The sequence below is a fragment of the Aotus nancymaae genome, unplaced genomic scaffold (genome assembly GCF_030222135.1).
Source record: "Aotus nancymaae isolate 86718 unplaced genomic scaffold, 86718_ANA_hifiasm-v0.15.2.pri h1tg000019l, whole genome shotgun sequence".
Taxonomy (NCBI): Eukaryota; Metazoa; Chordata; class Mammalia; order Primates; family Aotidae; genus Aotus; species Aotus nancymaae.
In genome coordinates, this window is record NW_026988431.1 from 31,991,899 (window position 1) to 32,005,508 (window position 13,610).

A 13,610-nucleotide genomic window follows, 5' to 3' on the forward strand; every position below is an offset into this window, starting at 1 on the left:
AAATTCACACATAGAAATCCTAACTTCCAGTATTTCATAATGTGACTATATTTCAGTATAGTGTCTTTAAAGAGGTAACTGAGGTAAAATGAGATCATTAGGATAGACCCTAATTCATTATGATTCTTTTTCCTGGTTCATCTGGCTAGAAATACTGGCATTAAGTACATTCACATTGTTGTACAACCATCTATTTCCAGAATAATCTTCATCTTGCAAAACTTAAACTCTGTACCCATTAAACAATAACTCCCCTGTATATAGCCAAACTACCAGTCATGTATTAGAGAACAAAATCACTTGTAGATAAGTATTCTAAAAAAATTTAATTCCAATATATTCTTAACTCAGGAAACAACTAGAGGACATGCTCTAGCTAAATGAAGGGTAAAGCAAGAAAAATTAAGACATAGGAGCTAGGAAGCAGAGGAACTATAGGCAGTAGTTCCAATATCAGTGTCATTTTCTAAACCTTTGCTGTGGTGTTTGCATCTGTTTGCTTTATGAAGGGATGTGTGGGGCTTGAGAGGTGTTTATATTGTACTTCATTTCTTAGTTCCTTTGTAATGCTTCTTTGGATATTTCATGCATGTCCAATTTGGGGAAGCCCAGTATTTATGTTGGTCCATAACTAGAATTATAGATGTTGAAGATAAACTGGACACTAGTTAAAATGTTAAGGATAGATTTTATTCAGTTAACTATTGCAGTAGGAAAGAGAGTCAGTATGAACTCAACTCACTTTGCCAGAACAAAAGGGGAAGAGACTTTTTGAAGGTTGAGTGTGGTAAGGGAAAGACACTGAGTGATTTTTAAGGGTGGGAAGGTGGTCCATGTGAGTAGGCCATCTGGGTTTGTTAATTGGCATTTATCTGGAAGAGAAACAAACTTATATTTATGACAGGAGGCAGTGATGCAAATTAGGCCTAGCAGTGTTTGGCCCTTACGCTGTCACCAGGGACTAGGAACAAAAGTGAAAGTTACCTTCTTGATTGTTTGTATTTCAAAGAGATAGTTCTCAAGGTAGGAGATTTATATTGCAAAGGGGCAAAGAAAGGATTTATAATTTCAAGCTTTCTAAGTTAACTGCTCTAAGTGGGAGTTCAGGGGACCAACTGCCTATCACCAGGTTTTGGCTGGAACAAATAGTAAATTCTGGCAGTGTGGAACCTTTTCAGGTAAGAACTTAATGGAGCTGGAGTCATCCTTTAGGATATGGGCAAAAGATATGAACAAGTAGTTTACACAGAAAAACTAATGTAAATGTCCCTTAAGTATGGTAAAACATATCACTGTAATAAGAGAAATACAAATAAAAACTCTGAAATACTATTTCTCCCCTGTTAGATTGGCAAAAATGCAAAAGATTGACAGCACTCTTTGTTGGCAAGGCTATGAGGAAATAATCACTGATATATTAGGAATTTTAGGAAATAGTTATGAATACAGCATTTAGCAATATCTCACAAAATTATACAAACCTTAGTTGTAACTCAGCATTCTTCTATGATTCTAACCCAAAGGTACACTAACAGAAAATCAAAATGACATGTATATGAGGCTGTTCATTGCAGCACTATTTATCCCAGAAAATTAGAAACAACCCATTGACCCATCAGGTCCAGTTGAAGGAAGTGCTACTTCTATAAAGATGAAGAACTATGCAATTGTTAGATGTAGTAGATATATTAGTAAAGGAAATCTCATATGCTGCTGTGGAATGATCTTAAGGATATATTATTAAACTGAAAAAGATTAACACAATATAGTATATCCCTGCGTGTGTATGTGTGCACGCATGCATGTGTGTGAGTATGTTTTGTTGTGGGGGTAGATGAAAATTAGACTTTTCAATTTTCTTTTATATTTTTCTTGAATACTTTCCTTAAAATATTAAAAAAAAAATAGAAACATAAACCAAAACAAATAAATGGCTATCCAATGGGGTGGGTGGGGGAGGGGAGAGAAAAGAGAATATATGGAAGAAGACCTCTCTAAATGTACCTTGCCTGATAGTTTAGCTTTTAGAACCATCCAAATGTTTTACATAATTATGAAACAATTACATTTTAAAAAGAGAAAATAAAGTGATCTTCAAAAAATGGAAACAAGTGAACCTAAATCTTCATCCAATTGGTGTCATAACCACACAGAAGTATATATTCTACCGTTTCTATAAGGTTTTATGTCTTAGAGTAATGGAATAATTAGGCAAAATTTTCCTTCAAGAATGATCATAGTTTTTAAAAGCTGCGCTAGCAAATCATCATTTTGGAAATAGTTTATCTAGGCAGTGATCATCAGTGGCAGATAAAACCATTGGGTAGAGATTTGATGGGGGGAGCTTTTTAATGGATAAATCATATACTTTATAATGGAACTTTATAATGGATAAAACTTTATAATGCTACAGATCTACCATTCAGTCTTAACATCACAGAAAATGGTTCAGGCAGACATAATGTGCCTCCTAATAAATGGCAATAAGAAGTACATAAGAATATTTATGAAGTATTCTTGCAACAATGACAAAACAACCTAGAAAAAGTAAAGCCTCTAGAAATAATTACCAGTTTATAGGAGATAGTGGTGATAGTGGAACACCACGAAAATACACATTAGCCAAATTCACGATGTGGGAAATGCTACAGGACAAATGAAGCCAACTTCTTAAACAAATAAATAAATGACATAGAGTGGGGAAAGAGAATGGTGTCAGAGACTTAAAGCATATTAGCTTAAGTGCAATATATCGACTTAGTTTGGATCCCAGTTCAAACCACCTGTAAGAATTTTTTTTTTTAAATACACTCAGCAAAAATTGAATATTAGCATTAGATGAAATAAGTGTTGCAGGAGTTCTTAAACTTAATAAACACCTTTTCAAAAGGAGCTTTTGAAAATATATTGATAATTGAATTTTAATATAATTGACTTATTTACAATCTTATATATTTTTATGCATCAAAAACATTATTTTGAGTAGAATTTCTATGTTTCACCACACTGCCAGAAGGCAGGAGGAGAAGCCCATGGCTTACCCCATTTATGCCTGGTGTTGCATTATTGGAATGCTATGCTTGTGGGAGTTATTTATATCCTGCTGCTTAAGGTCATCACCAAGGTCTGATTTTTCACACACAAATAATTGTAGCCTCTGGCATAAATGGGTTAAAAAGGGAAAAAGGTCAAGAGCCCTTGATTTGTTAATTTTTGAGGAGTATGGATTTTCAATCTGTTAGTACTTTTATGAAATCATAGGATTTCAGTTCCCCCATCAAAAATTAGGGGGATAGGTGAACCACAAGGCATAATATTGATAAAGTTGGGTGATAGATATAGGATTCATTATACTATTCTCTACTTCTATTTATGTTGAAATGTCCCATAATTTAAAAACTTAAAAGGCATTATATAAATTTTCAGTTATTATACCAGTAATGTAGTAGAATGCTATTTTTGTATATTCTGGGGAGCACTAGATAATATTGGTGATATTTTTGTCACCCTGATAGGTAAAGTATATTTCAGTTTTAGTTCATTTCTTTAATTACAGAGATATTCAAGATTTTTTGAATACTTTTTGACTATTTGTGTTTTCTCTTTCAGTTTTTATTTTAATTAAACTTTGTATTGTCATTTCAAGAGTGTTATATAAATGGAGTCATATAGTTAACCTTTGGGATTGGCTTTTCTTCACTGAGCATAATTCCCAGGAGAGTCATCCAGGTTGTTTTGTATATCAGTTGTTCCTTTTTGGTATGGGCATACCAGTTTGTTTAATTATTTGCCTACTGAAGGATGTCTGAGTAGTTTCCGGTTTTTGACTGTTAGAAATAAAATTGCTGCTAACATTCATGTAAAATATGAATATAAATCTTCACTTATCTGGGATAAGTACCCAGGAGTGCAGTTGCTGAGTTATATGATAGTTGCATGTTTAGTTTTACAAGAAACTATCAAGACGATTTTACAGAGTAACTGTACGATTTGACATTCTCATCAGCAGTGCATGAGCGATCTAGTTTCAATTTACCCTTGTCATCCTTTGATATTACCACTCTTAGCTATGCTGACAAGTGTGTGTAGTGACATCTCAATATGGTTTTAATTTCCATTTTCTTAATAGCTAATGATGATGAATAACTTTTCATGTGTTTGATTTCCATCTGTAAATCTTCAGTGAATATCTCTTTATGTTTTTTTGCTTGTTTTCTAGTTCAATTTGGTTTTCTAATAATGTTTCTTCAGTTTTTGTAACTGTTTAAGATACTCAGTTCATTAATTTATTTTTAGCTCTTTTTATTTGCTAATGTTACTATTTAAAACTAAAAATCTTTCTATATATACTCCTCTTGATGCATTCCCCATGGTTAGATGTATAGTTTTTTAAAAGTATCATTTACTTCTGAGTATTTTCAAAATTCTGTATGATTTCTTCTTAGACTCATCAGTTTTAAGTTTTCAAACACATTTGGTATTTAAAAAGTTACCTTTTTGTTATGGTTGTTAGAGAATATGGTTATAGGATACCAGTTACTTGAATGTTGAGACATTGTTTATGTCCTGGCATTTGATTAATTTTTTTTATGTGTTTCATTTGTATTCTGTTTGGAAGCAATACACTGTGTATCTCTATTAAATCAGACTTACTGGTTGTGAAATCATTTCTTCTCTACCCTTAATAATGTTTTTCTTTTATTTTTTTTGAGACCAAGTGTGGCTGTGTTCACCCAGGCTGGAGTGCAGTGGCACAATCTTAGCTCACTGCAGTCTCCACCTGCCAGGTTCAAGATTCTCTTGCCTCAGCCTCCCGAGTAGCTGGGATTATAGTCACCTGCCACCACACGTGGCTGATTTTTGTATTTTTAGTAGAGACGGGTTTCACCATGTTGGCCAGGCAGGACTCAAACTCCTGTCCTCAGGTGATCCATCCACCTCGGCCTCCCAAAGTGCTGGGATTACAGGCGTGAGCCACTGTGCCCAGTGTTTTTATTTCTTTGGTTGTTTTATTATTGTGATAATATGTTAAAAATTGTCTTCTGTGGTAATGAGTTTGTCAATTTCTCCTTGTAGTTTTATCAACATATTTTGGAACTATCTAGTTAGGTACATATAAGTTTAGATATTATATATATTGAGTAGAATCTTTTTCATTGGATAGTCGCCTTTATTGCTAGTAATGGTTTTTGCTCTTAAAAGTTTGTTTGATATTAATATAGCAACACTGGTGTCTTTATTGACTGACTGATTGGTTGGTTGATAGAGACAGTCTCCCTCTGTTGCCCAGGCTGGAGTGCAGTGGTGCGATCTAGGCTCACTGCAACCTCTGCCTCCCGGGTACAAGTGATTCCTCAGCCTTCTGAGTAGCTGGGACTATAGGTGTGCACCACCATGCCCAGCTATGTTTTGTGTTTTAGTACAGATGGGATTATACCATGTTGGCTAGGCTGGTCTCGCACTCCTGACCTCAAGTGATCTGCCTGCCTTGACCTCCCAAAGTGTCGGATTACAGGTATGAGCCACTGCGCCTGGCCACACCAATCTCTTTAAATTAGTATTTGCCTCATGTATTTTTTTTTCTATAGTTTTTACTTTTAATCTTTATGTCTTTAGATTTTTAGGTGTGTCTCTTTTGAAAAGCATGTGGACTAATACTACTTCAACCTTACATAAAAATATTTTCCATGTGTTTACAGTGCTGAAGCTGCTGAAAGATGGCAGAAGAAGTGGTGGTAGTAGCCAAATTTGATTATGTGGCTCAACAAGAACAAGAATTGGACATCAAGAAGAATGAGAGATTATGGCTTCTGGATGATTCTAAGTCCTGGTGGCGAGTTCGAAATTCCATGAATAAAACAGGTTTTGTGCCTTCTAACTATGTGGAAAGGAAAAATAGTGCTCGGAAAGCATCTATTGTGAAAAACCTAAAAGATACCCTAGGTAAGATATTTCTGTTTCTTTTTTTTCTTTTTTTGAGACAGAGTCTTGCTCTGTCACCCAGCCTGGAGTGCAGTGGCATGATCTCAGCTTACTGCAACCTTTATCTCCTGGGTTCAGGCAATTCTGCCTCAGCCTCCTGAATAGCTGGGATTACAAGCATGTGCCACTGCATCCCGCTAATTTTTTTGTAGTTTTTAATAGAGATGGTGTTTCACCATCTTGGCCAGGCTGGTCTTGAACTCCTGACCTTGTGATCCACCTGCCTTGGCCTCCCAAAGTGCTAGGATTACAGGCATGAGCCACCGTGCCCGGCCAAGATATTTCTTATTTGAAAAAAAAAAAACAAACTGCTTTGTTTTAAATGAATCCTGGAACTTAGTTCTTTGTACATAATTCTGGCAGCAGTGTGCATAATTGACTTGAAAAAGCAAGGGCTAGGTAAGTTTGACTCATAGCAATTATTCAAGGCAAATGAAGGTTATAAGTGTTAACATGCAGTTTCTGTAAATCTAGGCCCATACTCAAAGTCAAGCCAAAGTGGTGCTAATAAGTAGAACTAACTCTGATCTTCTAGCAGGGGCTCTTTGAACTATGAATGATTGTTGGAGTTTAGACTTATAGACAGAACTGCCTCTTTGGCACCAAGGCAACTTATTTACATGGCACATAATGAATTTTAACATCTAATGACCTTATGTTTTGAACTTCACTTAAAACCCACCATTTTATTTTTCTGTTTGATAAGAGAACTGTGGATCATTACTGTACATTAGCACCTACAGAGTTCTTTTATATTTTGTTTCTCTTTTTCCCTTTCTTTATTTCTCTAACTATAAAGTTTTTGTTTTTTTTTTTTGAGACGGAGTTTCTCTCTTGTTACCCAGGCTGGAGTGCAATGGTGCGATCTTGGCTCACCGCAACCTCCGCCTCCTGGGTTCAGACAATTCTCCTCCTGCCTCAGCCTCCTGAGTAGCTGGGATTACAGACACACACCACCATGCCCGGCTAATTTTTTTGTATTTTTTAGTAGAGACGGGGTTTCACCATGTTGACCAGGATGGTCTTGATCTCTTGACCTCGTGATCCACCCACCTCGGCCTCCCAAAGTGCTGGGATTACAGGCGTGAGTAAAGTTTTTGTTTTTTACCAGCCCTCCATTAGGGCCTGAGACAGTAGAGCCCACTTGGCGCTACATTGGACTTGGCTAAGCTAATAGGAAGGAAATATGCATGGGTGAGGAATGGCCTCTTCTCTTTAAAAAAGAAAAAAAAATTAAACTCTCCATAGCTGACAGGAAGGAATTGGGAGGGACAGAATTTCATTTTTGGTGTTCAGACAAACATGCTATTTGCGTAATGGTTGTTTGTTTGTATGTAGAAGGAAAGTACAATTTCTCCTTGCAAAGACAGTTTGGGAGCAATATAGCATGATTGACAAATACGAAATACTATTGACTCACTACTTTACATTAGTTTTTGTTTATTTATTTTTTATGGTGTTTGTAGAGATGGAGTCTTGCTCTGTTGTCCAGGCCAAACTTGAACCCCTGGGCTCAAGCAACCCTCCCACCTCAGCCTCCTGAGTAACTGGGACTACAGATGCTCACTACCATGCCCAGCTTAGTTTTCATTTTTATTCAACATTATTGTTATTCTAGAATGTTCTTCTAATTATCATCAATAAAAGACAAATATTTAAAGTTTTTAACCATTGTAAAACTACAAAAACTAAAATATAGTACAATTTGGAGTAAGATATAAAGTAATGGATTATCAGTTTCTGAAATAAAAAAATATTGCCAGTGTTCTAAAGGTAATTAAGTAGATATAGTCATGGTCATATTTAACTGCTGAGGTAACTTTTTTAGTACTTTTCAGGTTTTGCCATTAAGACCATTATTTTTAGTTTTTCAGTGGAAGACAAATCAGAGATTTTCCTTCAGTAGCAGAAAAGACCAGGGTTAAAACCAGGAATACTTCTGGTTTTGTAAATACTGGACATTTATTTAAAGCATGTTGATTAGAGATATTGTGGGAAATTAAGGTAATTTCTCTCAAGAAAGTATGCCTCATAGTGATAAGTGCACAGGGTACTAGAATATACTCAGGTAGACTTTTTTGTTCCATTTTAAAAGGACACTGATATCTTGGGACTAGAGTGAATGTGACAGTAATTAACAAAATATAGTGAAAAAAGTAATATCATAGAGTAAAGGGGGGAAATATCCCAGTATTAGATATTACATATATAAATCTAAAAGCCCATTTAGATATAATTTTTATTATTTCCTAATACTCCAGGGATGCCTTCTATACTACATTCTGATGTTACTGAGACAGTTTTATCAACGTTTTTATCTATTTAAGTCTTAGGAAATCTCTGTTAACTTTATTACTATATTACAGTTATTGCTACCAATCTTCTAAGGTGCTTGGAAACATTGTTTTGAGTTAGTGATCTGTAGTTAGCCTGTAAAGAGATATAAGTCCAACGTTTGCATTAATATCCTTTTCCTTTTCTTGTAATTTCTGCACCCGTTTGGTAAGTTAAATGTCCAGTGTAATTAATGGATTTGTTTCACAATGGTTGTGCGGTGGAGACATTGTTTGAAAGTTGAGAAGGAAAAGAAGAAAACCAAAGGATTAATGTGTGAATATATTTTAGTACTAAAAAGTGTATATGCTTTAAACCTTCTTCCAAAATAAGTCTAAATAATAAGGTCATATTTTTGGCCATCATTATTTACTTGTTATACAGGCTGTGTTATAATTTAGAGGAAAAAAAGTTTTGGAAAGAGAGAAGCCTCAGAAAAACTTTCTATTGCCTGGGTGTGGGCCAGGTCACATGGATTGGGTGTGGGAAGTTTCAGTGTTGCAGAACAGACCAGGAAGCTCACTGAGAATTATCCTGAGCTGTGTCTAACAAACTGACAAAAGAGAACACGGAATTTTTATTCCAAATGGATTGGTTAAACGTCTTTAAAGATTTTTTCAGTAAGTTAATCAGTTTACTGTTAAATCCATTGTTTTCTTACAGTTGTGAATTAGATTTTCTGCTTTTGTAAATTTAAAAGTAAACTATTTGGTGGGTTTATGTAAGCTAGTACATTATATTTATGTAATATAAACCAAATGATTGGTGATACATCCAAAAATTGTAGTTTTGACTTGGTAAGTAAAATAATTTTAAAATGTTTTAACATGAATGTTTAACAAGTAGAGAAAGAATATAAATGGTTTGGGTTTGATGCAGTTCTAATTCAGTAACTTTCAACTTGGCACAGACATTTGAAGTGAATTAAATAAATTGTAAACATATTAAAAACATTAGAAAAAGGGATTAGATGAACAGATTTCTTCATCCTCAACTTTTGAATTAACATTCTTTTTTTATTCTTTTTTTTATGACTTTTAACTTTTTTTTAGAGGAACAGTGTAAAGATAATCTTTAATAAAAACACTAGTAAAGAGAATGTTTTTAGTTAATATAGTATTGCTAGAAATTGATGTTTTGATGAATGTGAGAGTTGATATTTTGATACGAGTTATGAGAACAGCTGTACGACAAAGAGGAATATAGTGAATTCTTGACTGTTGCTGAGTTTGGGTCATGAAGTAGTACTAATAATAATTTATAAGAGTCTAATTCTGTTGATTCTGCTGGTGGCCTCCTTATGATCTTATCATAGTGAACATGATTTGAATTTCTTGAACATTTGCTTGGTGTTTCTACAAAAATGAACAGAAGAATTATTATAGAAGTCTCTTACGCAAAACAAGCCTAAGGAAACAAAGAGTAACCTGATGAGAGATTCCAGAGAAAAGGGCAAAAAAGAAAAGGAGTAAGCACTTGTTGAAAAAGAATATTGTAATTGTAATATGAGGACTCATTTGTTAGCTTTAGTGTGTCCCTCTGGAATATGTCTCTTCCGTTTTTTTTGAGGAGTTACTAAAATTTCAGATCTTTGCATTTTCGTTTTTTGGGTGAGTTTTACCTTTGAAAAACTTACTTTTTGCTCATTTGTTCATCAACACATTCTTATTGAGAGCCTTCTTCAAGCCAGGCAGAAATCATAGGGTGAAAAACTAATACTAACTCTTGCAGATCCTACATTCTGGTGGAAAGATGTATGATGATTGTTATTTATTAAAAACACAGTGGATTTCATATCTAGGTTTAGTCATAAGCCATGTTGACCAGAAATCAACCAGAAATAATATAAAAGAATCCATTGTGACCAAGAGTGGCTGCTCACACCTGTAATCCCAGCACTTTGGGAAGCCGAGGTAGGTGGATCACTTTAGGTTAGGAGTTTGAGACCAGCCTGGTCAACATGGTAAAACACTGTCTCTACTAAAAATGCAAAAATTACCTGGACATGGTGGCAGGTACCTGTAATCTCAGCTGCTTGGGAGCCTGAGGCAGGAGAATCACTTGAACCTGGACATGGAGGCTACATTGAGCCAAGATTGTGCCACTGCACTTCAGCCTGGGTGACAGAGCAAGACTCAGTCTTGCCACTGCACTTCAGCCTGGGTGACAGAGCAAGACTCAAATCTCAAAAAAAAAAAAAAAAAAAATCCATTGTGTCATTGATACATTCAATATATATCTTCGATACAATGGTAAAATTATTCTTTCTACTGAGGCTTAGGAAGTTGCAACCAAAATGTTCCTTTGCCCAATCCCTGCAGCAATTTCAAATTTTTTATTTATTTTGCCAGGCAGTTTGTCAGAGTAGAGACAGGCTATTGATCTACTTCCATCTACTTCCTCCCTGAATGAGCTTACAAAGTAGAAGAAACAGAGTATTACGTGCTCTTTGTATGGTAGCCAGAATATTTTTGAAAACAAAAATTGCACAATGTTTTAAATAACACAGAATAAAAAATAATTTATTTCATGTAGATGAAATGAGCTGATGAACATATGAAAATTTAAATAAAAAACTGTAATGGAAAGAATACCATATATTTAGTATTTCTTAGTTCTGCTCCCAGCCCTGTGGTCTGCAAAAAATAACTGAACTTTTCTGATTTCCTGTTTCTTGTAAAGGAGAGAGTTGGGCAAGACTAAATGATCCTGGAAAGTCCCTTCTAACTCTAAGTCTTACAGTCCTGGTAAACAACTAAGGAGTCTTAAGTGTGTCATAGGAATTGAGGGAAAGCAATGAGGGAGAAATTGGTTTTGAAGTAAAAACACGAGAACAGAATTGTAGTTCACTAAGGAAATAGAAGAAGCAGGAAAACTTTCTTTGGCCCCATCTCAGCACTTACTCAGTGATACAGATGAAGGAAAAATGACATGCTTAAACTAAGGAATATTGGAAGCACTAACTAACATCAAGATAGACATGAACAAGATGAATAGGAACAGACAGTGTTGTTAAAACTCTACATTAAAATTTTAAAAGGAATTGTATAGTTTGGTGAGCACCTAGCCTGGCAGCAGCTTACGTGAATAAAAAACTTAGAGCTGCTGTGGTAATGTATGAACTAGAAGTCCTACTTCTAGTCAGCACAGTCCATGATGACATTGATTCGAGTCTGAGAGGTGCTCAGGTGGAGAAATACAGTAGCTCCCTTATGTGTCTGTTGGTCACATAAAACATGATGTAATTAATCCACTTTTGATAGATATTCTTCAACAATGGTATTGAGAAACTTGGATGCTTCCAAATACTGGCATCCAGTATATCAAGGATTTGGAAACCAGGTTACATAAGGAATAGTTATGGATACAAAGACTTGCCTCAGGGAGTACAGCTGTCATATGAAGAGGGACTGTGCACAGTGCTTAACCAAGTTCTTAAACACCCTTGTGGAGCTTATAATGCATTGTTTTAGTTAAGAAACAGTGCTGTAGGACCCAAGCAGCTGGGACTACAGATGCATGCCACCACACCTGGCTAAGTTTTTGTACTTTTAGTAGAGATGGGGTTTCGCCATATTGGCTAGGCTGGTCTCAAACTCCTGGCCTCAAGTGATCTGCCTGCCTCAGCCTCCCAAAGTGCTGAGAGCCACCACCCCTGACCAGGTTTGACTAATTTTAAAAATTAAACACCAGAAGCACTAGAAGGTAGGAAAGTAGTAACCACCATTGATTGAGTGCCTGCTATATACTGTAAGTGCTTTTCACACAGACTTTTAAAAATTATTTACAAGCATTTTATGAATTTATTTTTTTACATACCACCATTGTACAAACAAGGAGACTGGAGTTTTCTTTTAAACTTTTATTTTAGGTTTGGGGGTACATGTGAAGGTTTGCTACATGGGTAAATATGTGTCATGGGGGCTTGTTGTTCATATTATTTATTTATTTATTTATTTCTTTTCCGAGACTGTATCTCACTCTATCGCCTAGGCAGGAGTGCGGTGGCATGATCTCAGCTCACTGCAACCTCCACCTTCCAGGTGCAAATGATTCTTCTGCCTCAGGCTTCTGAGTAGCTGGGATTACAGGTGCCCACCACCATACCCAGCTAATTTTTGTATTTTTAGTAGAGATGGGGTTTCACCGTGCTGGCCAGGCTGGTCTCGAACTCCTGACTTCAGGTGACCCATCCACCTCAGCCTCCCAAAGTGCTGAGATGATGGGCGTGAGCCACCACACCTTGACTGTTGTACATATTATTTCATCACCCAGGTATTAAGTCCAGTACTCAATTCTTATCTTTTCTCCTCTCCTTTGCCCACCTTTGCCCCTCACAGGGGAAGCATTTGGTTTTCTGTTTCTGTGTTAGAAATTGGAGTTTAAAAAAGATTAAATAACTTGACCAAGATCATACAACCAGTAGGAGAACTAAAATTTAAATTTGTATCTCCTATTAAAGTTTTCATAGTGGATCCTTTATTACTAAAGAGTAGAGAATTGGAGTGAGATAGGCAATGGATTAGAAGAATTTGATGCAAAAAGGACTAGTCGAGCCTAGGAGGATCATGCTGAACTGTGAGGTCAGAAAGTGCTATGACCTGAATGTTCGTGTTCCCCAAAACTCGGTACGATCTCTGCTCACTGCAACCTCCACCTACTGGGTTCAAATGATTCTCATGCACAGCCACCCGAGTAGATGGAATTACAGGTGTGTGCCACCATGCCTGGCTAATTTTTGTATTTTTAGTAGAGATGGGGTTTTGCCATGTTGGCCAGGCTGGTCTTGAACTCCTGGCCTCAAGTGGTCTGCCTGCTGCAGCCTCTCAAAGTGCTGGGATTATGGGTAGGATGTTCTTTGTTTGACAGTGTATAATTAGTCTTAGACGTAATGTGTTTAAACAAACTTCCAGAGAGGATCATTCTAGGTCTGACTGATCTTTTGCATTTCTTACACAGAACTGTGCAAATTCTGAATTTTCAAAAAAATCATTTGAAACTAGCCTATATTTTCAGGTAAAAAAAATTTTCGTTGTATTTTCCTCATATCATTTATTCAGTTTTACTCAATTTAATATTTATTGAGAATCTGCTATGTGCGACAGCCACTGTTGGCCTTTGAGCAGTGATGTCATGTGAGTGCAGCTTTATTTATAGGAAGATTAGACTGGATGATGGGTTGACTGAGGGAGAAATTTGAGTTAATAAGGAAACTAGTTTAGCAGGATCAGGAAATCTTTGGTACTACGTAATAGGCCTGAAGAAGAGTGATCATAATGGGAATGGAAAGTGTT

At 35.9% G+C, this 13,610-nt stretch overlaps 1 protein-coding gene across 2 annotated transcripts in view; it reads left to right on the forward strand.

Moving 5' to 3' along the window:
* NCK1 (NCK adaptor protein 1) overlaps nt 1–13,610 on the forward strand; it is a 94,765-nt gene that overhangs the window by 63,353 nt on the left and 17,802 nt on the right. Inside the window, exon 2 of one of the 2 annotated variants that reach the window (XM_012451154.3) lies at nt 5,700–5,943. In XM_012451154.3, coding sequence (XP_012306577.1) covers nt 5,718–5,943 — 226 coding nt within the window. In that variant the 5' untranslated portion in view covers nt 5,700–5,717. Of the gene's footprint in view, nt 1–5,699; nt 5,944–8,553; nt 8,937–13,610 lie in introns of those variants that run through there. The other variant, XM_012451156.3, reaches the window with a different exon arrangement.